Below are 23,793 nucleotides of genomic sequence, written 5' to 3'. Positions count from 1 at the left end.
CTCTTTAAAATAGTTTTTTTAACCTTTTTACTAAGACAAATTTCGGTGTTTTCACAAGCTTTGTTTGAACCTTTCAATTTCCGCCAAACGTTTCGGTTTTATTCAATATTTCTGACAGGCTGTCAGCTGATGCTTTGGAAGTGTTCGATTATTTAGATAGATTTCATTCATATTTTAATTTTATTATAAAATTTTCTTGTCCAACTGTGTTTTATGAGAACAAAATAAAAATATTTTCATTTTGTTAATGGTTTTTTCTGTTTTCATTTGGTCTTTCACGATTTCAAAAGTGGCTTTTGTCTGCTCTGTTGTTTTCGACGTTGAAGGCTCCTCATAAGCAGACAAAATCGGAGCAGGCCTGCTCTGCCATTCCGAAAGTTTAAACTGTATTTATTATGGAATATTCTTTGTTATTGCTTGTTTGAAAGCTTTCAAAAAATTTGCTATGCGAATATTTTTTTATGAATTTAGAATACACCCAACTCAAACAGCTTTAAATTATATTATATGTAGACAACAATATAATGCTAATAACAGAATAAAATGCATTAACGTACAAACACGACCGTTAACCATTCAGAAAAATAAACGTTTTATCACATCATTTTTGAACCTTGTCATGAAAAAACAAAATTTTCAAGAATTGCAAAATGAATGGGAAATAGCTCAATCAGCAAAACAGATTATTTTTAGTTTAAACCAGGGAAATATTAATGAATCAATTAATTTATTAATAACAAAATTTGATGATCTTTATCCAATTTCCTTTAATACAACTGTTATTCAATTGATATATAATATTTGTGTTATACGAATGAAAGATTTTGATTTATATTTTAATTTTATGAAAGAGATTGAATCACATGAGCAGAATAAAAGAAGTAATTCAAATATTTTCGACGTACTTATTCGCTTTCTTCTTAATAAAGGCACACTTGAATCATATTATCTTCTTGATATTTTAATTGAGCATAATTTACTTGATTCAAAAATAGTAAAAGGGAAAAATAAACAATATTTTATACATTATATGTCAAAAGAAGAAATAGAAAATGAAAATTTTTTCGAATATTTCAAACAAAACATTAAAGAACTCCAAAGAAATAATTTCGAACTTCATAAAAAATTAATTAAAGAAGGAGTTAATCATAATAAAATTACCAAAATAATTCGAAGTGATGATATAGAAAAACTCCAAAAAATATCATCGCAAACAAATTTTGATTATAATCAAAGAATTAAGCCATCACTTTATGAAAGATGTTCATTTGTTAATCGAAGAAATGTTACATTAATTGATTATGCAGCATTTTTTAATTCAGTTAAATGTTTTAAATATTTACTTCTGAATGGTTCCACATTATATAATACAGGAAAATATGCAGTTGCAAGTGGAAATCTTGAAATTATTCATTTATGTGAACAAAATCATTCAACATTTGAAGATGCATATGAAACTGCAATTGAATTCCATCGAAATGATATCTTTAAATATCTTTATGAAAATAAAATTGTTGAAATCAATAATTTAGAAGAATTAGGAAAGAAATGTGTTTCATATTATAATTTTGAGATTTTTTCTTATCTACAAGAAGCAGGAATGGAAATCAATGATGTTATTATTAATGAATCAGCAAGAATTGGAAACATATTTCTAACAAAGCATTTCCTAAAATCAAATACAATTCCAAAAAATATTTTAGTTTTTTCATCAAAATCAGGTAATATTGAACATGTAAAATATGTTTTAGAACAAGAAGGAATTGATATAAATGCTCGAGACATTATTTCGTTTTATTTAATGTAAATTTTTTTAATTTGAAGTTGTGAAATGTTATTTGGAATTTAATGAAATAATTTGAAACTGCACTTATCTATGCATCTTTTAAAAATTTCCCTGATATAGTTAAATTACTTCTTGAACAAAAAGGTATTGATATAAATGCTAAAGATGGATTTTTTATTTGTTTAGAATTTGTTTGAATTATTTAATATTTTGAAATAATATTTGGAATTTATTTAATAATTTTAGAACAGCTTTAATTTATGCATCTTTAAAAGGTAATATAGAAATAGTGAATTTACTTATTAAACAAGAAGGAATTGATATTAATATTAAAGATGTTTAAATTTTTTATATAAATTTTATTTTAATGATGTGGAAATTCTTAATAATATTTGGAAATTATTTGGTATATTTTGGTCAGCACTTATTGAAGCATCTTATTATGGTCATATAGAAATAGTTGAAATTCTTCTTAAAAATAAAAAATTTGCTATTAGTGATAATGATATTTATGAATTACATTCAATATTTATTTATATAATTCGATATTATAAAATTATATTTGAAAACTATTCAAATCATTTAGAATTGCACTTGATTATTCTTCTAGTAATGGTCATACTGAAATAGTTAAATTACTTAATCAATACACAGAAGCTAATAAAAAGAAACAAAAAATTTATTTCTAAAAATTGATATTTCTTATCAATATTTGAAAATATTCAAATGGACACATTCCCTTATATAAAATTCTAAAAAAAAAAAAAAAATGTAAATAAAAATAACAATATACGGAACGATTTTTTATTAAAATATTTTAATTTTATTTAATGAATTCTTGAAATGTTGCATTTAAATCTTCTTGAATAACAATTGAGCGATTTTCGATTCGATAGAAAAACTGTGGATCATTCTGATTAATTCTGATTAGTTTCAAATTAGGAATCTTATAAACAAATTCTTCGAATGGTATTCTTAGAGCGCCAGGAGAATTAAATCCAACACCAAGTTCCAACAAAACGAGTTTTTTGTTTTCATTTTCTCTTAAAAATTTCATATAATTTGGATAATTAACAAAGTTTGGCTTTTCGACAAAGAGTTCATCTTTTCGAAGATTTGGAACTAAGAAGTTTCCACAATGTGGAACATCGTTTTCTTGTATTGACATAGTTTTATAGTTCATATTCTTTAACATTCTTTGTACCATTTCATTGTTATTAAATACTTCTTGACAACAAGGAACAGAACATTGGAAATTCATATAATCTCCTTGCATTGCAAATATTTTTGTAGCATCAAATCCCGATTTGTAAAATTGCCCATCTGTGTTTGTAGTTGCTACAAAGTAATTTTTGTTCTTTACTAAATCATAAAGATTTTTATAGATTTGTAATCCTTCAGTTTGATATCGAATATTATTAATGTGTGTGGCCCAAAATGCATAATATTGTAAATAATTTTTGTTATTAACTTCCCAAAAATGACCAACACATTCCCATAAATTTTTGGCTCCACATTTAGAAAATCCTGGATAATGTGTTTGGAAATAAATTGGATCAATATAATTCAGTCCTCCTGCTGCTGAAAGTCCAGACCCTGCACCAATTAAAACGGCATCGCTTTCTTGGATCAATCTCTTAGCTTCTTGAATTGATTTATTACTTGACATTCCTTGACTAATAAAAAAATGAAGGAAACAGAACATAAATTTAAAGCAAAATTTCATTATATTCAAAATTATTCGCCGGAAAATCGTTCTCAATGATATTCAAAAAGTGGAATTTGGGTATACCCTTAAAATGACATGAATTAATGCAGCCTCAATTTACACCCCATCATTTGAGTATAAATATATTAAGAATGGATTATTTTACATTTCTGTACCAACTTCTGTTTTACCATTATCAATAGGAAAAGTAAATTTTGATCAATAAATATTACTAATTTCGAAAAGTTATTTGTGAAAATCCGCTGACTGGTGACGTTAAATGGCTGCGAATTATGTTATTTTTTCCATTGATGAAAGTTTAAGTTGGCAAATGAACATTTGTCGTAATTGCGACTTTTTATATTCCTGTCCAACCCAAAACGATCATTTTACACACAAATCATGTCAAATGACACAGAACTATATTGTATATGTCGGTTTGTTTATTCAAAAGCATCATAAATTTTTCAGTCAAATAACGATGAATTTGAATTTGCCGGATTTTGTTTTCAATGGCGTGACACTTTTATTATATTTTTAGTGGGCAAATGATTGAGGATGATGGGTTATTCTATACATCAGAAGTTGATAACCCGACACTCGGTGCAACAATCAATGGTTATTGCCTCGAACTTCTCTTGTGTATAACAGATAACTCTCTTGTTTTTCAAACATCAGACCCTTTAACTGGGGAAAAGCTTGTAATTAAACTAATCAAAAGGAAGCCAAACAAAGAATTGAGGATATTAAATGAAGTACAATTAATTTCAGAGTTTAACATTGATACAATTATCAAAATCAGAGATGCATTTCAATACATGCAATTCTACTGTATTACAATGCCTTATGCCCCTGGAGGCACTCTTTATACATACATTAGAAAATATTATCCTAATGGAATTCCGGAGGCAATATGTAAAGTCATGGTTGTATCAATGCTTGAAACTCTAAAGCAACTCCGAAAGCAAGGTGTTGTTCATAGGGACATCAAGCTTTGTAACTTTTTAGTTTTCAACACCAATGATCAAATTCCTTTATTAGTACTGAGCGATTTTGGATTTGCAACTCGTTGTATTCCAAACGGAATGAATGAGTTTCTCGGAACACTGTCATATGTTGCTCCAGAGATTCTTCAAAGACGCTCATACTCATACGAAGTTGACATGTGGTCATTTGGCGTTTGCGTTTATTCGATGCTCTCCGGGAGATTTCCGTTTCCACAGCCAAACAACCAGCGGGCTCGCCAACGGGTCATACGCGGGATTTTTTCGTTCAGATCTGATGCGTGGCAAAATGTGTCAAGTGACGCAAAGGACTTCATCCGGCGGCTGCTGACGATTAGCCAAACGGAGCGGATGACGCCCAAGCAGGGGCTGATGCACCCGTGGCTAAGAGACGTCGCAAAGCATTCGCGCGTGGAAGGAGAAGTAACTGCGCTGATCAACATCGACGCGGACTCGATGTTCGAAACCGGATATTAAGTATATAAATAAAATTTGTGATTACGCGATAATTTTATATGTAAAATATTAAATTTTGTGGTTTGCTGCTTTGTGTTTAATTTTGAAAATGGTTTTTGTTTAAAATGATGAATAAATATATTCTTGGTAAATCATTAATGATTATATGATAAGAGTATTAGAATACACAAAAAAAATTCATTTATTAATGATGGGTAATCTAGATAAAGTTACCAATGTAATATAAATCTTTTTATTAAAGGTGAAATGCATTAATAACAAACACTAATATTAATTCTTACTTATTAATTATATATGACTTCTCATTAGAACTTCTTCTCAAGAATATTATCGATTAATAATATTCGAAGCAAATTGCTTATTTATAACTGAATAATATAACTTAATAATATTTCGAGTTACACATGAAGCATTTGCGATGAATAACAAAAAGCAAACAGTTAAATATTTAATTCTAACACAAAAACAATTTATTTACAAAAACAATAGCTAAAACGCATTCCACAAATGCCGTTGCCAACAGTATCTTTGGCAACAAGTCACTTTTCTCTATTTCTTCTGCTTTCCCATCGATCATTGATTCTCTAAGTTCGTTTGCAACGTCAATTTCAATTTCCGACACTTTTCTTTGGAATTTTTGCATTTCGTCTTCAACATTATTACTGAAGTCGTACACAAACTGTTCAACTTCGAACAGTGAATAGTGCAATGTTTGCTGTATGTTCTTTTCTTGGTTTTTAATGATGACAGAACGACGTGTCCATGCATCTGCAAATCCGAATAGTTTCTCATGAAACAAAAGTATAACAGAACGGGAGCCAGCAAGTGAACGACTATGGTTAGACAGCAACTCAACGCTTTCAATGACTTGACTAACATTGATTGTCTGATTTGAATGAAGAAGTTGATTAAGAGTAATGAGTGCGGTGTTATTAGATGATTTCTGCTTTACGATTTCGTCATCGCGAAGGCGTTCTTTCATCCCTGTGAGCTTGACAGAATTAACAATTAATGGAGAGCCATCTTGTGAATTAAATGATGTAATGCCAAACCAAAAGTGTGAAGGATTAACAAGTGGCTGATCATCAAAAATAATGGTCTCTTTGTTGTCATGTTTAAGATTTATTTTGACGATATTTAATGTTGCTGTAATTTGAATAGAAACTTTAGGTTTGATAAGACGAAATTCATGCTCAGGATAGAAGTGGATTGGAAGAAAAGATAAAGTTCCGTCGTTTTGACGGACTTCAATTTTCAATATTCCATCTTGAAATCGACAAAGCACAGAAATGCCGGAAAATTTGGAAGGTCCACCAAACACATCACCAACTTGGCCATAATTTGAAGTTATCCATATTCCAAATTGGTTGAAATTAGAATCATTTTGAAATGAAAAAGTTGATGTAGACGACCAATTTGTTACAGGAAGTCTAGACGTACACCAGATATATCCTTTAGATAGCCTATCACCAGGAACTAAAACCAATTTTCCATCTTTAAAATATGAATATCCGCCATATTCCCAATGATTTTGAAATTTCCGATTCTGGCCAATGACGTTTCGATTCTCAACAGATGTACATTGAGAAAAGCAGAGTAACAGGGCCAGAACCATAGATCCAGGCTTGTTTATGTTATGTTATTATTCAGAATATTTTAATCGTTTTTTTGACTTTTTATGTTTTAATCAGTCCTAAAAAACATCAACAAAAACCTTTTTATTATAAGGATTTATGTTTTATCATTCCGATGAATTTTAAAATGAAAATCTTTGTTAGAATTTCAGGTAAAGGAGTGTTTGTTGTTTTGGATCTTATTTACAATTTGTAGTTGGAGTAATTTGTGGTGTGGGGAAATTTAAATTTAAACTTATTGGAAATTCAGTGCTTGGTTTTGCGGAGTGGGAAATATAGCCTTGTGTCTTTTGGAAATGATGGTTTTCTTGATTTTCTTTAATTGTCTTTCAAGTCTTACTTGCTCATTTCGTTGCTTGCATATTGTATCATCAATTTCTTTGATTTTGATGTCAATAATATTTTCTTGAAGATCAAGTGTTCGTTCAACATGATCATTGATTCTATTGCCCATTTCTTTAAGAAACATAGAAAAATCATAGATCTGATTATTTATGGTATTATTTTTGAATGGGATTTCAGCGCGAGAATTTACAGGTACAAAAATTGTTCTTTCTCTCAGCGAGCCAATAATTCTTCTTTTCTCCAAAAGCGGTGTGCTGGAATTGATCTCGTTGTGCGCCACTACAGATTGCGTTGGAAGCATTTAGTTTATGCATCAAAAAGCATCAAAAAACAAAAAATAGTACGATAGGTATCGTAGAGGTTATTTCTATGAAATATAACGGTTTTGATTTGAAACATTGTTTATCGTTCTATCGGCATGTCTTCAGAAGAAAATTTAATTCTTTATTACAACATATTATTAATGAAAACATAATCATATAACAACATTTAATCCTTTTACGTTCTTTTTTTTTTAGTATTTTACTCATTAATGAAATTAAATCAAATCATTTATATCATTATTACAAACAAAGCAAAATATTTATACAATTGATTGGCTTATCATTTCCAAAAGCCTTGTCTTTTGTTTTTCTATACATTCTTCCACATCGATTGTTTTCGGACAAATCGCATCTCTTTGGAACAATGCCTTTTGCGAAGGTGATCTTTTAATTTCCCTTCTTTCTCTCCCTGTTGTCACCACCACAGCCCTTGCGGACGAAGGCGCCGCATCAAACTCGTCAAAATCTTCAACCGCCTTATCGTCGCTATCGTCACACAAATTCAACTTTTTGTCATATTCTTCTTTCATTATGTGAATTTCCCTTTCCGCAATAACTTTTAACAAATCCAATTCTTTAGCTCTTCTCATGTTTTGACTTTTGATTCTATTTACGACTTCTTTTTGCTCATTCTCTTGCTCCTTTAAGATGAGTGATTCTTTTTGGAGCTGATCATTTCGATCATGTTCATTTCGAAGTTGAATTTCGATTTCTTGAAGTTCAATTTCGATTTTCTCGGATATGGATTCGAACTTATTATGGATATCAAACAATGATAAATTGTCTGAATGTGGATATATTTGACCAAGAAGTTTTTCCATTCGCGGCTTATAACGGGAAAGAACTGCTTTTTGGTAATTGGCACGATTATTATTGTTGAAGATCTTGAAGCTATTAATACGGCCTATAATTTGTTGGTTAAGTTCTGAGAGCTCATTCATCTTTTGAGATAAATCTGCATTTCGTGAATTCTTTGGTCGTGATTTGGTTAATGCTTCATCAAGTTCTGATTTAAGGCGGCGCATTTTGTGTTTGAGTTGAACTTTTTGTTGAACACTTTTGTCCATTAATGTATTATAACGATCATCCATGGCGCTTTTTTGACGATTTAGTGACTTACAGCGATAAAGAAGAACACCGTTCTTGTCTTGTGCTGCAAGAATCCGTTCGGTAAATTGATCTGGTGTGGGCGGTTGCTCAATGTTTGGCAAAGGAGCTCTTTGAATTGTACGATGAACGCGCTCTTTCTCAACCTTTGGAATGGTTAGCTCGTACTCTTTAGCTTGTAATATTTTGTATGACTTTCGATCTGGTTTTGCTGATGACTGTTTCCCAAATAATTTTTGCCCTAAAGCAAGTAACCTAGCTTTGTCGCCACCGCCTTTTAGATATTGGTTATGTCTAGAAACAAAGGCACTAAAATTTTGGTTCCCTTTTGCTTGCAATTTGCAAGTTTTTTAATTTAAACATACCTTCTGAATCTTAATAACGTTTTTTAACGTTCGAAATAATTCAACAGACTAAAAATAAAAACCCTATTCTATAGAATATGTTCTATTGCAACGGAACTACTTTATTATTTCAATCACATTTGAAACATTTTAATGAATATTTTAAATTTATGAATATAAAAGTTGTAAATGTAAGATTTCATTTTTCTTTTAGAAATTATAAATATAAATGATTGATATTTAAATATAGAATTAAATCATCAATATCTTTTTATTTTGTACAAAATTGAACTAGATAATCATTATCAATTGGTTAGACATTTTATACTTATAATATGAGTAATCATATAAAAAAAATCAAAAAAATATGTATAGAACGACGAAACAAAGACGTAAAATCAAAATAATCTAAAATTATGAAAAGCATCATATCAAACAATAATTCAAATCATATGCTTTTCACCTTATAAAAGATCTTCAAGTATTAATGAATTTTTTCCTTAGTACTTATGATACAACTTAATATTTCCTGTGACTGTCGATCAATTTATAACACGACGACATATTCATTTAAAAACAATAGCTTACTTTATTATATTACAAAATAATAATAAAATCCTCTCATTCCCATTTCGTACTTATCCTTTAGCACCGCTCTTTCATTTACCACGTAATTCCAATTCAACAAATCGTCCACGATCGGCGCCACCAGTCCCATTTGCGACGACGTGAATCTGAACACGTAGTCGACACCCATTGTCACGTAGTACGGCCTCATCAACGCTCGCGCGCCCGCCAGCACCGAAAACGTCGATCTGTAAGTCCCCACCATTCTGTCGCACATCATCAGGCACGCCAAGTCTCTGACTGCGTCCGCCTTTCTTCCGTCGGGTCTCTTTTTCACGTCGGATGTGAACACTCTTTCTCCATATTTTTCTTCGAACATTTTAAATAAGTTTTCGCGTGTCACCGCTATAAATAGATACGGCTTATCTTTGATGATATAATCATCGAGAAATGGATACAAAACTTTTGTAAGTTGTGTTTCATCTGTTATAAATGCTTTATCTGCTCTATGAGTTCTAATGTGTATACCCAAAACTTTCAAGTTTTTTGGTACTTTCTTGAATTCGTTTTGAACATAATCGATCGTTGAGTTGGAAAAATACATAAAATAATTTTGCAGATAATATATTAAATGTCCGCCAAAATGACTACGTAAGTAATAACTAAAGTTTGGCTCCGTATAAAGAAATGACGGAAAGATAACTGTCTGCTTAATGGGCTTATCATATGTTAGAAGTGTATTATAATTAAATGGATCAGGCCAATTCTCTAACATGAACGAGTTCTTCGATTTACGTGAATAATTATCTGGGATCTTCTGGATTGGAAATGATTTGGGATATAATATACCGTCTTTTCTGAGATCAAGGCGACAAAACAATGAGCGATTTAATGAGATGGCTAACGCTGCACCTGTTGTGCCATGTAATAATGAATTACATAAGCCACAGGTCATTTGGACATCGATAATTCGATTGTCATAAAACGTTATGTTTTGGACAGTTGATTCCCATAAACGAATAGTATCATATGCTAAGAGCAATTGTGAACAACGAATTTCGCTTTTTGGTGAGATGCAGTCTTGATAATTCCTTTTCCATGTTGGAAGATGAAAATATTCAGTGACTTCTTGAATTTTATTTTGATTTATGTCGTTAAAAAAAAGATTGCTGTTTTGATGGCGAAAAACTTTGAATGAAATATTTGGTTGTGGAATGAAAAAATAACAAAATGCGAATATCATGATTTTTGGGGTACCCCTTTGTTTGACTTAGTTTGTTTGCAATAATTCATTTCAATGTTATCTTCCTTCAAATAAAAACAATCTGTATGTATATGTTAAAAAAGAATTATGCAATTAAATTCTGCTTTGAAAGAAAATTGATATAAAAATGTCTTTTGATACATATTTTAAGAAGCTTTCATTTTAAGAAACATGTATTCATAAAAACTTGTAATAAATATGTGTCGGGTTCTCAAAGATGGTATATTTTTCATGAAATTATTAATTTAAACTTAAATATGATGGTTCATTAAATCAATCATTAATAATATTGTTTTTGCATATCAAATCCAAATTAGTTGTGTTACTTATTTGAATAATCGTAATTTTAAAATTTTAGAATTTAGAATATCTGTATCAGAATAATAATCATAAATAACAAAAACATAAATATATAAGTTCTCTGTGCTATTATGTAATATCTTCAATTCTGTGAATGTTAGTGAAATTTTTTTTTTGTCACTAAAATTGAAATAAAAAAAATCAATACACACCCGTTGCTCATAAAATTGACAGAAGTGATTTTCCAAATGCTCTGCTGAAATACATGATACGTATCTTATATAAGGTATCAAAAAAAAAGAAGTATAACAAACAAACACTTATCAAATCTAGTTTTCCATGGTTTATGTCATATTTTGGATGAAGGAGTCTACAAAAGGAACAACAAAAATGTGAGGTGATGAACAGAACTTTGAAAGGATTCTTTCAATCATGTCCAAATTTTTATCATTAGTTTATTTACCTATGGCACAAATTTGCTCGGAGAGCTCTGCACACCAAGGAAGCATCCACAGCCCCTTTTAAGTAGTAATAGAATAAATTTGAAAAAAATGAACACAATTTCCTGATTTGTTTAAGGAAAAAAAAAGAATTCATATTGAATAATTTGTAATCATTGAGATTCTGGAGCATGTGCGAATGGTAGAAGATTCGCTGCCATGCATGAAAGCAGAGTAGAAAAATACAAAAGCGAAAAAAAAGAACAATTTGAAATTTTATGAAATTTAATTGTATTTTCATAAAATTCCTAAAGTGTGATCTTCGTTGGCATTTTCCTAAAGAGTTCTTGGATTCCATAGATCCTAAAACATATAGTTTTGGACCGCATAAAATTATAAACGAATTTTTTTCTGTGCACAGACGGTTAATTCAATTGGAAATCTTTGCAAAAGTATCAGAATGAATCTTATACAAACGCATTTGGATAATAGTAAAAACTTGGATGCATTCAAGCATATTCCAAGGTTTTGTTATCGCAAGAACTTCCAAAAAGTAGGTAGATATAATTCTGATACAAATTGGGGATGCTGCTATCGTTCAGCTCAAGGAATTCTAGCTCAATACTTCATATTGTTCAAGAACAAGTTCCCTCAGATTTTCAATTCAAAATTTGGCCAATTAACTACATACGAATTATTTTTAGATTCTTTTGATTCCCCATTTTCAATTCAAAATCTAGCACAATGTGCTGTCCCATTTGGTATAGGAGTTGGGAATTGGGCCAAACCATCTACAGTTGCTAATTCAATATCAACAATCATGAAAAGATTTAATTTATCAGTCGTCATAATTCGAGACTTCTTAATTCAAGAACTAGATTTAGAAGGTGTTCAGTATCCATTACTTTTAATGATTCCAGGATTATTTGGTCTGAATACAATTGATCTACAAATGACCACTTTCTTAAAAGCATGCCTATGCACTAAGGGAAGCCTTGGTTTTGTTAGCGGCAAGAAAAATTCAGCATATTACATTGTTGGTTTTGAAGGAGATGATTTCATTTATTTTGATCCGCATGTTACTAAAGTAGCAGCTATAAACCTAGAAGATGCAAAGTCTTTCTTCGAGTTGCCACCTAAAAAAATGAAAGGGAAGAACCTTAACCCCTCAATACTCATAGGGTTTATGGTTGAAAATCAAGAAGACTTAAGGGATATGCTCATGATTTTATTAACATGTGATCCCACGCCACTTCATTTGTTATCACAGCAACAAAATGAACTTGCAAATCAAATCATCGATATTGATGAATTGGATAAAAGTTCTAATTCCTAACATATAATATGTTAGAAGTTGTACGAGGTTTGTTAAAAATAAAAAATATTGATATTTTTTAATGTTTTAATGTCTTTATGCTTAAATAATTATGAAAGCCATTGACAGGTAAAACTGGCATTGAATTAATTCAAAGCTTTACTTATTTTTTTGGCAGAAAACTTGGCCTGAAGAAAAATTTAACTTTTTTCTAAATCTAGCATCAATTACATAAGAACATATGGTGACATTTGTTGGGCAAACCTAATGATTTAACATATTCTTTAATTAAAATGAAATTTAACAAGTTCTTCTGGTGTAAAGTTTTGTCTTTCTTCTGATCGTTTCTGCTAAAACCGTTTTCTGACGGCAGTTTAATCTGTTTGATGAGCGATGATGATCCATTAGGTCTTGTGACACATGTCCAAGAAGTGGACATCAAACATGAGAAATCAAAAACAATAAAAATCCACAAAACTTCAGATAAAAAGCCAATAGTTGGCTTATACAAAATCATAAAAGGAAAACGTAAATTTAATCAAAACACATTGCATCGTTTGTCTCTTGACGTAGAAAAAGAGTTAGAAAATGAATTTTCACAAGACAAACCACAAACAATTTCTGATGCATTTTCATTAACTTCATTTTCTTCTCCTTCTAAAGTTTCAACAGAAACAAACGACAAAGATGTTAATGGTTTCCGTTCGTTTATTGAAGAAACTCCAAGCAATCAAAAAGCAGATCTTACGCCTGCAATTTGCGAAGCAAGAGCTAAACTTTTCCAACAGATTATAGACAGATTAAATACACATGTCAATGACACAAAGGTCAGCATGGACACATGCGTTTTGCAGAGAGCAGATGAAATGAAGAATGTTCAAGCAATTATTTCCCAGCTACAATCCTTTCATTACAAAGGCATTGAAAAGATTCGTCGAAATGGCGCTCTTATGGTTATCTATTACAACAAAAAGGCCAAACTGAAAGAACTCTCATCAAAATTATATCGATCAAGTATGGAAAGAATGGTAGCATTTATCGATTTTCTCAACTCCATTAAACAGAACTCCAAAACTATGCCCAAAGTATGCATTGACAGATTCGAAAATTTGGTTTTGATGACAGATCGAAAAATTGAATCAAATCCAAAAATCAAAAAAATCACAAAGCAAATCAGAATCATTAAGCAACACCTGAAGAAGCTTGAACCACAGAAGCCTGGAACCGGTGATTGGTATTTCAATCTTCTATATCCCCAAACTAAGACTGGTAATATCATCATGAAGTTTAGAGAGAAGGTTCCATTCCTTACATATAGCGATGTTTCTTCTATTATTGACCACCTTATTGAAAATCCTAATGAGTTTTCTCGTATTGAACAACTTATGTTTGACATTGGCTGGCAAGTAAAGCCATATCCATTCGGAATTGGAAAGTCCGTTGGCCTTCCCCATGTTGAAGACTTCTTCCCTGCCTGCATCGGCTCCAACCTCATTGATCAAGAGTTTGCATTTACGCCATTTTCGGTTTTAAACGGTCTCGAGTGGCCGTTTAAACCGGCGGTTGACAAAATCTTTGAAATGATGATATTAACCAATCCTTTTGAGATAGCGAGTGTATATTGGGATGCTATTCAAGAAGCGGCCCAATGTATGCAACGAGTTTTGGTTAAAAGTGGAACTCGACCAGAAGATGTTGAAATTGATTTCGATAGTTTGTTTCCTATTTTAATGATATGTGTGTTCACATTCGGGGTCGATGAATGGATGCAAGTCGCATTGTATACGTGTTCATTTAATGAACACGTTGCGAACGATCCACAGCTGCAGTTCTCTATGACGTACTTGGAAGGGCTCATAACACAGATAATGGCTATAGACCCGGTGCAGCTGAAGAAGAAAGCAACAGAGCTGAGGAATCAATGGGTGGAAGAGCAGTCAGATCCTTTGGGTTTGCATTGAGATTAATATGTTGTTGACAAAAAGGTTTTTTCCTTTTTTGTTATGTATAAAAACCAACATTTTCGATATGTTTTGACTGGAAATGTAATCAAATTTTGTTTCGCAAAAGATTTGATTTGAATTTTAAATCATTTTTTGTGTCATAAGAAAGAATTGTTACTTACAAAAATATAAGGTTGGAATTCAAACGTGTTATTTCATATACGAAAGACATCTTTATTTGGACCAATTTTGGATTTTTACGCATAAAAAGGTTTGAATAACATGAGAACGTTTATGGAGGAAAAGTGTCGTTCTGATCCCAATGGAGGAGACTCAAAAAAACAAGGAAGCATGGGATTTTTGGAGCCAATTTGGTTCAAACCCAATTTGCCTTGCACCAATGGTTGAATTGGGCGACCTTCCTTTCCGAATTCTAGTCCGTCGTCATAAAGTTAATATATGTTGGACGGGAATGATCAATGCAAATCAATGGAACATGAGCAAAAAATTTCGTGAATCTGTAATGAGGACAGCAGAATGTGATAAGCCACTTGTAGCTCAAATTTCTGGTTCAATTGAATCAGATCTCATTGGTACAGCTAAATCAATTTCAACTCGATGTTGTGCAATAGACATTAATCTCGGGTGTTGTCAGAAAGTCGCTAAAAGAGGGCGATTTGGTTATTTTATGGTTGATACTAATGAAAAAAGAATCAATGTTCTTAAACTCATTAAAACTCTTTCATCGGAAATATGCGTTCCATTATTTGCTAAGATCCGAATGATTGATGACAATATTGAATCTACAGTTGAATTTGCAAAACAATTAGAATCAGTCGGAGTAAAACTCATTACAGTACATGGTCGGAACACAGAACAAGACAAAAATGGCGATGTTAATGTTCAATGCATCCGAGAAATTGTTAAAAGCGTTGGAATTCCGGTCATTGCAAATGGAGGAATCAAATCGCCAGAAGAAGCGGAAGAAATAATCAAAAAAACAGGCGCTGCTGGGGCTATGGTAGCTCAAGCGCTTCTTAAAAATCCCGTTCTTTTTGATAAAGATGCTAATCTCAATGGTTTCGATGTTGCTCGCGAATATATTTCTCTTTACAAAGAGTTCGGAGGAAACTTCGACGCAACAAGGAGACATATGTTCTACATATTTGACAAGGAACTGGGCGAAGATGGTGTAAAAAGAGGTAATCTTGCAAGATGCAGAACACCTGAAGAATTGGAAACATTTATCGACGCACTCCAAAATGATTGTACTTGTAAATAGAAACAGATGTTGTGATTTTAATAAAAAAAATTATTATGTCAAGTCAATATCCAAATGGAGAAATTAGTATAACATGACATATTAAACTCATTATAGCTTTTTTCGAGTGTTAGCATTGTAAAAATTGTCTTTCGTTGTTCTTATTTTTTGATTATATCATGGTTCTAACATATAAAAAAAATATTAATGTTTAAACTTTTTTATTGTGCTAAAGCATTTTTTTTTACACCATCACTGTTTTTTAGGTAATGTGCCTGTGTGATTTAGTAAACAAATCCATCGATTTATAAGGAACGTTTTTTATCTTTTGTTTTATACCCGACTAATTATTGATTATTCAAAAGAAAAAATAATGTAAAAACAAAGCGTTATGTTAACGTCAAATTAACAACAGCAGCAGTGTTAATTCAACAACCAATTAGTATTTTAAAGAATAATATATGTTTAAGAATGAAAAAATTTTTATTTTTATTTTATTCAAACAATACCTTATTAATTCACAATTTCTTCCTGCTTAAGTATTTCAGCTGTTTCTGAATAACCATAAATACGTGCGCATCCAAGAGCAGTATTATATAATTTAAGCAATTTCCAAATATTTCTTAGAAAGACTATATAATTAAAAAAAAATTTGATTGAATATATTAAATATTTTTAGCATTAATATCAATACTTTCATGTTTGAGAAGTAATTTAACTATTTCTGTATGACCATTTCCAGATGCTTCCATAAGTGCTGTATTAAATAATTATAGCAATTTCCAAGTATTATTTTGGTATCCAATATTAATAATATAAATTTTATGTAAAACAAATAAATATCTTTAACATTAACATCAATTCCTTTTTGTTCAAGAAGTAATTTAACTATTTTTAAATTTCCTTTTAAAGATGCCCATATGAGTGCCGTTCTAAAATTATTGTATAATTTCCATATATTATTTTGATGTATAAAATATTTAAATTTTATCTTATATAAAATGTTTAAATGTCTTTAGCATTAATATCTATTCCTTTGTGTTCAAGAATTAATGTAAATATTTCAATTTTACTATACTCAGATGCACATATAAGTAATGTTTTAAGTATTTCATGTGATTTCCAAATATTATTTTGAAACATCAAATTATTAATATAAACATTAAACAAAATAAATAATTATCTTTAATATTAATATCAATTTCTTTGCGCTTTAAAAGTAATGCAGCTATTTCTATATGACCTCTTGAAGTTGCTTTCATGAGTGCTGTATTAAATAATCCAAATAATTTCCATATTATATTTTAAAGTATCAAATTATTTAAATGAATTTTAAATAAGATAATTAAATATCTTTAGCATTAATATCAATTTCTTCTTTTTCAAGAAGTAATTTAATTATTTTTATATGACTAAAATAAGATGATTTTATAAGTGATGTTTCGAATAATTAAAATAAATTCCAAATATTACATTGAATTTTTACACAATTATAATATATATTAAGTTTAACAAACAAATATTTTTAGCATTAACATCAATTCCTTTTTGTTCAAGAAGTAATTTAACAATTTCTGTATAACCATTTTCAGATGCTGAAATAAGTGCTGTATTAAATAATTTAAATAATGTCCAAATATTATTTTGAAATATGAAATTATTAAAATATATTCTAAATGAAATAATTAAATATTATCAGCATTAATATCAATTCCCTCTTGTTCAAGAAGTAATTTAACAATTTCTATGTGATTTTGCTCAGATGCTATCATAAGTGCTGTATTAATTAATTTGAATAATTCCCAAATATTACTTTAAAATTTTAAATTATTAAAATAAATTTTAAATAATATAAAAAAAGATCTTTAGAATTAACATCAATTCCATCGAGAATAAGAAGCAATTTAACAATATCAATGCGATCACATTTAGATGCTAATATAAGAAAAGTTTGAAATTTTATGAACAATTTCCAAAAATATATTTAAAATATTAAATTATTAAAATGAAAATTAAATATTATAAGGAATTATCTTTAAAATTAATTTCTATATTCCTTTGTTCAAGTAGAAAGCAAAATATACGAATATTTATCAGATCTTTTTTCAAAAACACTAAAATTTGTTTGGCGTCATTATGCCTATCTATGTTATTTTCATAAAGATATTTAAAGATATCATTTCGATGAAACATAATTGCTGTTTCATATGCACCTTCAAATGATGAATTATTTTGTTCACATATATGAATAATTTCTTCATTTCCACCTACAACTGCATATTTACCTGTGCTACTTACATTTGCACCATTTATAAGTAAATATTTAAAACATTTGACTGATGAAAAAAATGCTGCATAATCAATTAATGTAACATTTTTATGATTAATAAATGAACATCTTTCATAAAGTGATGGTTCAACTGTTTGATTAAAATCGAAATTATTTTGTGATGATATTTCTTGAAGTTTTTCTATTTCATCATTTCGAATAATTTTCGCAATTTCATTCGGATTATGTCCTTCTTGGATTAATTTCTTATGAAGTTCCCAATCATTCTTTGAAAGTTCTTCATAATTTTTAATGAAATAGTTCCAAAATGGAATTTTTGGATTTGTTTTTGAGTTAGCAATCTCTTCATTCGACATAAAATGAGAAAAATAAAACGTGTTTTTATGTTTGATGATATCTGATGTGATTAAATTTAATTTAATTAATTTCTCTATAATATAATATGATTCTTGTTTATTTTTATTAATTAGATATTGTACAAGTAAATCAATTAAATGAATGTTTTCACTATTACGTACTTTATTTTCAACTTCTTTTATGAAGATATTATATGTATTAAAATCTTTCATTTGCGAAGTAAATGATAAAAATATTAACTTAACAATAATATTAAAGAAGAATGAATCATTATTATTGATAAGTTTCACAATAGATTTGACAGATTCTTTAATATTTTCTTCATTTAAATTAAAAATGATTTCTTCGATTGATTTTAGAATCTGCGATGTAATCCAGTATTTTTTAGATAGGTGGAAATCAGGTGAGGCTTGCTTTAGCTCATCCTTACTTATTATGCCTCCCATAAAAACTTAATCGCCAAACCCGATTAAATAACTTCTACAATGACAATAATTTTACGCAAAAGTGCTTACTTAAATCAAGAAGTCCTTAAATAGTTGAAATGAGTTTTTTAACAATATTATATTATGATTACATAATCATTAATATGTTTTGCATAAATATTTTTTATCATTCTGTTATAACAAATATTATTATTAATAGTAAAATTTAGACACATTTTTAAAATATTGAAATATTTTCAATTCAATTTCAACATAAAATTTTTTATTTTTAAATTCATAAAAAAATAATAAATATATTTTATTCAAAAATCAAGATTTTCTAATTATTGCTGTGCATTGTTTTGTATTCCAAATTATATATAATAACATCATTCTCATCAATTTCAAATCCTTCATGGTCTTTTAGTAATTTCATTATCTCTTCATCATTATTTTGTAATGCCTTCACAAATGCTGTTTCAAATAAATTAAATAATTATCAAATCTTATTTATAAATATTGTATTATCCAAATAAACGTTAAGTCGAACAAAAAAATATTTTTAACATTAACATCGATTCCTTTTTTTTCAAGAAGTAATTTAACAACTTCCTTATGACCATTTTCAGATGCATAAATAAGTGCTGTATTAAATCATCCAATGAAAGTCCAAACCTTAATTTAAAATATAAAATTATTAAAATAAATCATAAATAAATCAAATAAATATCATGTAAATTAACATTAATTTGTTCTTGTTCAAGAAGTAATTTAACAATTTCTTGAAAACCACGATGACATGAAAATATAAGAGCACTCCACAATATTCTGAATAAACTTTATATATTTATTTATAACATTGAATCTGATTTAAAAATATCATATTATCCAAATAAATATTTATAGAATTAACATCAATTCCTTCCTTTTCAAGAAGTAATTTAACTATTTCTATGTAATTATTAATAGTTGCAAGAATAAGTGGTGTTTCAAATAATTGACTCCAATTCCAAATATTATTTTGAAATCCAAAATTATTAAAATAAATTTTAACTAAAACAAATTAATATCTTTACCATTTATATCAATACCTTTTTGTTCAAGAAGTAATTTAGCAATTTCTGTATGACCATTTAAAGATGCTTTCATAAGTGCTGTTTTAAGTATTTTAAATAATTTCCAAATATTATTTTGAAATACCAAATTATTAAAATAAATTTTAAATAAAACAAAAAAATATTTTTAGCATTAACATCAATTCCCTCTTGTTCAAGAAGTAATTTAACAATTTCTGTGTGACCACCTGAAGATGCATAAATAAGTGCAGTATTAAATATATTAAAGAATTTCCAAATATTATTTTGAAATATTAAATTAATAAAATAAATTTTAAATAAAACAAATAAATATTTTTAGTATTAACCTCAATTCCTTTTTGTTCAAGAAGTAATTTAACAATTTCTGTGTGACCACCTGAAGATGCTGAAATAAGTGCTGTATTAAATAATTTAAAGAATTTCCAAATATTATTTTGAAATATTAAATTATTAAAATAAATCCAAAATAAAGCAAACAAATATCTTTGTTGTTAACTTTAATTCCTTCATATTCGAGAAGTAATTTAACTATTTCTGTATTGCCATTTGAAGAAGATAAAATAAGTAAATTTTCATAAATTTTAAATAATTTCCAAATATTATTTCAAAACTTCGAATTCTCAAAACAAAAATTAAATATAACAAATAAATATTAAATAAATTCAAATCAATTCCTTTATGTTGAAGAAGTAATTTAATAGTTTTAATGTTATTATTTTTAGCTAATATCATTAGAGCTGTATCACATAAATAAAATAAATTCCAAAAAATAATATAAAACTTGAAATTAATCCAAAAAATATTATATCAATCAAAAAAACATTTTGAGCGTTAATATCAATTTCTATGTGTTGAAGAACATATTCAACAAGTTCAAAATTATCTGATTCTGATGAGAAACATAGGATATTTTTCGGGACTTGACATTTTTGGAGAAAATATTTGACGAGAAACAAATTTCCTGTTTTTGCTGCATAATTAATGACGGAATCATTGATTTTTAAATTTTCTTTTTCTATATATGATAAAAGCTCAAAATTATAACATAATATACAAACTTTTGCTAAACCAATCAATTTTAATTCATTTGTTAACATTTTATTATCATTATATTTTTCATCAACCAAAGTAAATCGTATCTTATTTCCCTCTAATTCATTTTCGTAAATATAACGAAAAATATCATTTTTATGAAACATAATTGCTGCTTCATGCGCACCTTCAAACGATGCATGATTTTGCTCACATAAATGAATGATTTCAGGGTTTTCTCCAGTGATTGCATATTTACCTACATTATCCAATTTAGAACCATTTAATAATAAGTATTTAAAACATTGAACCGATCCAAAAAATGCTGCATAATCAATTAATGTAACATCACGTTGATCTATAAATGAACATCTTTCGTAAAGCGATGGTTTAATTCTTTGATTAAAATCAAAATTTGTTTGTGATGATATTTCTTGAAGTTTATCAATTTCATCATTACGAATTATTTGTGCAATTTCATTTTGGTTAATTCCTTCTTCAATATATTTCTTATGAAGTTCCCAATCATTCTTTGATAATTGTTCATAATTTGCAAAAAATTCAATAAAATAATTATCATGAATAGGATTATTTTCTTTTCGATGATGTGCAAAATAATTTGTTTTCATTTCATCAATAACATTTATATCAATTAAATTTTTCTCTATTAATTTCTCTATTAAATAAAATGATTCTTTTGAATAGAATTTGATGATGCATTCAAGAAAAATATCAGTGATCTTTGAATTCATATTAATAATTTGTTCTTCTTTTGCTTGAAGTATTTCAAAATAATTTAAATATATATCAAATTCATTTTTTTGAGCGGAAAATGCAAAATATATAAGTTTACAAATAATAAAATTGAATGAAAGTGGAAAATTTATATCAAATAAAGATATAGTTTGCTGCACAGATAGTTCAAGATTTTCCACTTTTAAGTTAAATATGATTCGATTAAGTGAAATCAGTAATTCAATATTAGCATATTCCTCATTTTTACTTTCTAGAGGAGCTTCACTGATACGTGTTTTATCGTAAGATTCATCAAGCATTACTCAAGAACAAAAAATATAAAGTTTTGTTCCTAAATATAAATTGAACAAATTAAACCGTTATAACAGCTATTTCATATTAAAAAACCTGCGTTTTTATATTCTTTTTGAACTCCACTAAAGCCGATTGAAATTTTAATCCATTTATAAACAGCTCACATTTTCACTACTTTATTGAAAAGTGTATCTTAGCAAATAATTTTTCTTATTTCTAATTATTATTTATTCATTTCATAATCAAAATTAATGCTGTACTTAAAGTTAATTAGGATTTTGTTGTGGTTCCATATCTAATGAAAATCCAGCTCTAATTAAATCTTTTGCATCATCTGACAGAGTCTTTGGAAATTCGATGCTGAACCTGAACACCATATCACCATATCCGTTTTCTTTCCTTTTCGGCATTCCTTTTCCAGGAATCCTTATCTCTTTTCCAGGAGTGACAACTTCATCCACTGAAAACTCTATCTCTTCTCCGTCAATGCATTTTTGAGTAATATCGAACCCAGTTAAAGCATCGCAAATTGAGATTTTCTTATCCACAATTAAATCAGCTTTGTCACGAATAAATGTGTTGTGTCTGAGCTGCTTGATAACAAAAACAAGGTCTTGAGGTTGTTGGCCATTATATTGATCACCTTCATTTTCATATTTGATTTTTGTACCTTCGAGATAGCCTGGTTCGATTTCGATTTTATACATTTTCTCGTCATCGCTACCATTGATTCGGCGAGTAACACGAATGTTTTTGGTTGTTCCAGTATATAATTGTTCTAAAGTACAATAAACATTTACTACCATAGGGTCTGGTTTTGGTGGTGGACGATTTGAGTAAAATGAAAAATTGCTACCTGGCATTCGAGAATGAAATCCGCCCATATTAAAGAAATCATTATTGAAAAATGGATGTCCCATAGGACCAAAGAAATCATCATCGAAAAATGACCTAAATATTTCATCTGCATTTCTAGAATTAAATGTATAGTGTTCTGGATTAACATCACCTTTTAAGCCTTCTTCACCATATTTATCATAAACCTGACGTTTCTTTGGATCGCTAAGTACGTCGTATGCTTCAGATATTTCTTGGAATTTTGCTTGTGCTTCTTCTTGATTATTTGGGTTTTTATCTGGATGCCACCTCATTGCAAGCTTACGGTAAGCTTTTTTTAACTGATCTTTATTTGCATTTCTCTCAACACCAAGTATTTTATAATAATCTTTTCCCATCAGATTACAAAATTTGTTATGTTTTTTCTTTTGCTGGAATAAGTGGTCAGACAAATAACAATTCAAATATTTAAGTAATTTACATAAAATTTGCCAAAATTTAAATAACCGATTCAAAAATTGAAAGATGTTACTAAAAATGCCAAAATGAAATTCAATTTAAAATATTTGTATTTATGCATAAACCTTAATCTAAATCATTAAATTTGTATTGTGAATTATTTTTACCGGATTATTGAATAAACAAATAATTTTTGTATCTGAAAATAAAATCTATACCAAAACTCAAGAATTATCTTTTTGGGAAAAATTCTGAAAGAACGAAGCAACATTAGGTGGCATCATTTCAGCTTTATATGGATCATTTTCTTCTTCTTTTTCACCATTCGTTAACATTTCTTTGACTCTTCTTCACTAATTTTCATTTCCCCATTGTTCTTTTATTTTTTGTTCGTCATATTCAATTCCTTTTATTTCTTTAAGCACATC

General features: G+C 28.7%; 7 protein-coding genes across 7 annotated transcripts; 4 read left to right on the top strand and 3 right to left on the bottom strand.

Annotated features, from left to right (window-relative positions):
- Positions 1-4,042: 4,042 nt before the first annotated feature.
- GO595_007972 (CAMK protein kinase) lies at positions 4,043-4,975 on the top strand (the record flags this gene model as incomplete). Its single annotated transcript, XM_067921494.1, has 1 exon — positions 4,043-4,975. One exon carries the CDS (start codon positions 4,043-4,045, stop codon positions 4,973-4,975), a length of 933 nt encoding a protein of 310 aa, XP_067771806.1.
- A 454-nt stretch (positions 4,976-5,429) lies between these two features.
- On the bottom strand, positions 5,430-6,590 carry GO595_007971 (putative vesicular mannose-binding lectin; the record flags this gene model as incomplete). Its single annotated transcript, XM_067921493.1, has 1 exon — positions 5,430-6,590. One exon carries the CDS (start codon positions 6,588-6,590, stop codon positions 5,430-5,432), a length of 1,161 nt encoding a protein of 386 aa, XP_067771805.1.
- Positions 6,591-7,537: 947 nt separating this feature from the next.
- GO595_007970 (uncharacterized protein) lies at positions 7,538-10,250 on the bottom strand (the record flags this gene model as incomplete). The annotated part of the gene is made up of 2 exons (XM_067921492.1): positions 7,538-8,678; positions 9,454-10,250. 2 exons carry the CDS (start codon positions 10,248-10,250, stop codon positions 7,538-7,540), a joined length of 1,938 nt encoding a protein of 645 aa, XP_067771804.1.
- Positions 10,251-11,759: 1,509 nt separating this feature from the next.
- On the top strand, positions 11,760-12,635 carry GO595_007969 (Clan CA, family C54, ATG4-like cysteine peptidase; the record flags this gene model as incomplete). The annotated part of the gene is made up of 1 exon (XM_067921491.1): positions 11,760-12,635. One exon carries the CDS (start codon positions 11,760-11,762, stop codon positions 12,633-12,635), a length of 876 nt encoding a protein of 291 aa, XP_067771803.1.
- A 365-nt stretch (positions 12,636-13,000) lies between these two features.
- GO595_007968 (uncharacterized protein) lies at positions 13,001-14,575 on the top strand (the record flags this gene model as incomplete). The annotated part of the gene is made up of 1 exon (XM_067921489.1): positions 13,001-14,575. One exon carries the CDS (start codon positions 13,001-13,003, stop codon positions 14,573-14,575), a length of 1,575 nt encoding a protein of 524 aa, XP_067771802.1.
- Positions 14,576-14,879: 304 nt separating this feature from the next.
- GO595_007967 (tRNA-dihydrouridine(16/17) synthase [NAD(P)(+)]) lies at positions 14,880-15,839 on the top strand (the record flags this gene model as incomplete). The annotated part of the gene is made up of 1 exon (XM_067921488.1): positions 14,880-15,839. The coding sequence occupies one exon, from the start codon at positions 14,880-14,882 to the stop codon at positions 15,837-15,839; it is 960 nt and encodes a 319-aa protein (XP_067771801.1).
- Positions 15,840-22,335: 6,496 nt separating this feature from the next.
- Positions 22,336-23,304, bottom strand: GO595_007966 (DnaJ domain containing protein; the record flags this gene model as incomplete). The annotated part of the gene is made up of 1 exon (XM_067921487.1): positions 22,336-23,304. The coding sequence occupies one exon, from the start codon at positions 23,302-23,304 to the stop codon at positions 22,336-22,338; it is 969 nt and encodes a 322-aa protein (XP_067771800.1).
- Between the last annotated feature and the right edge of the window lie 489 nt (positions 23,305-23,793).

Source organism: Histomonas meleagridis, assembly GCF_020186115.1.
Source record: "Histomonas meleagridis strain 2922-C6/04-10x chromosome Unknown contig_6, whole genome shotgun sequence".
In the NCBI taxonomy this organism is placed as follows: domain Eukaryota; phylum Parabasalia; order Tritrichomonadida; family Dientamoebidae; genus Histomonas; species Histomonas meleagridis.
This window is presented reverse-complemented; position numbering and strand designations above follow the sequence as displayed.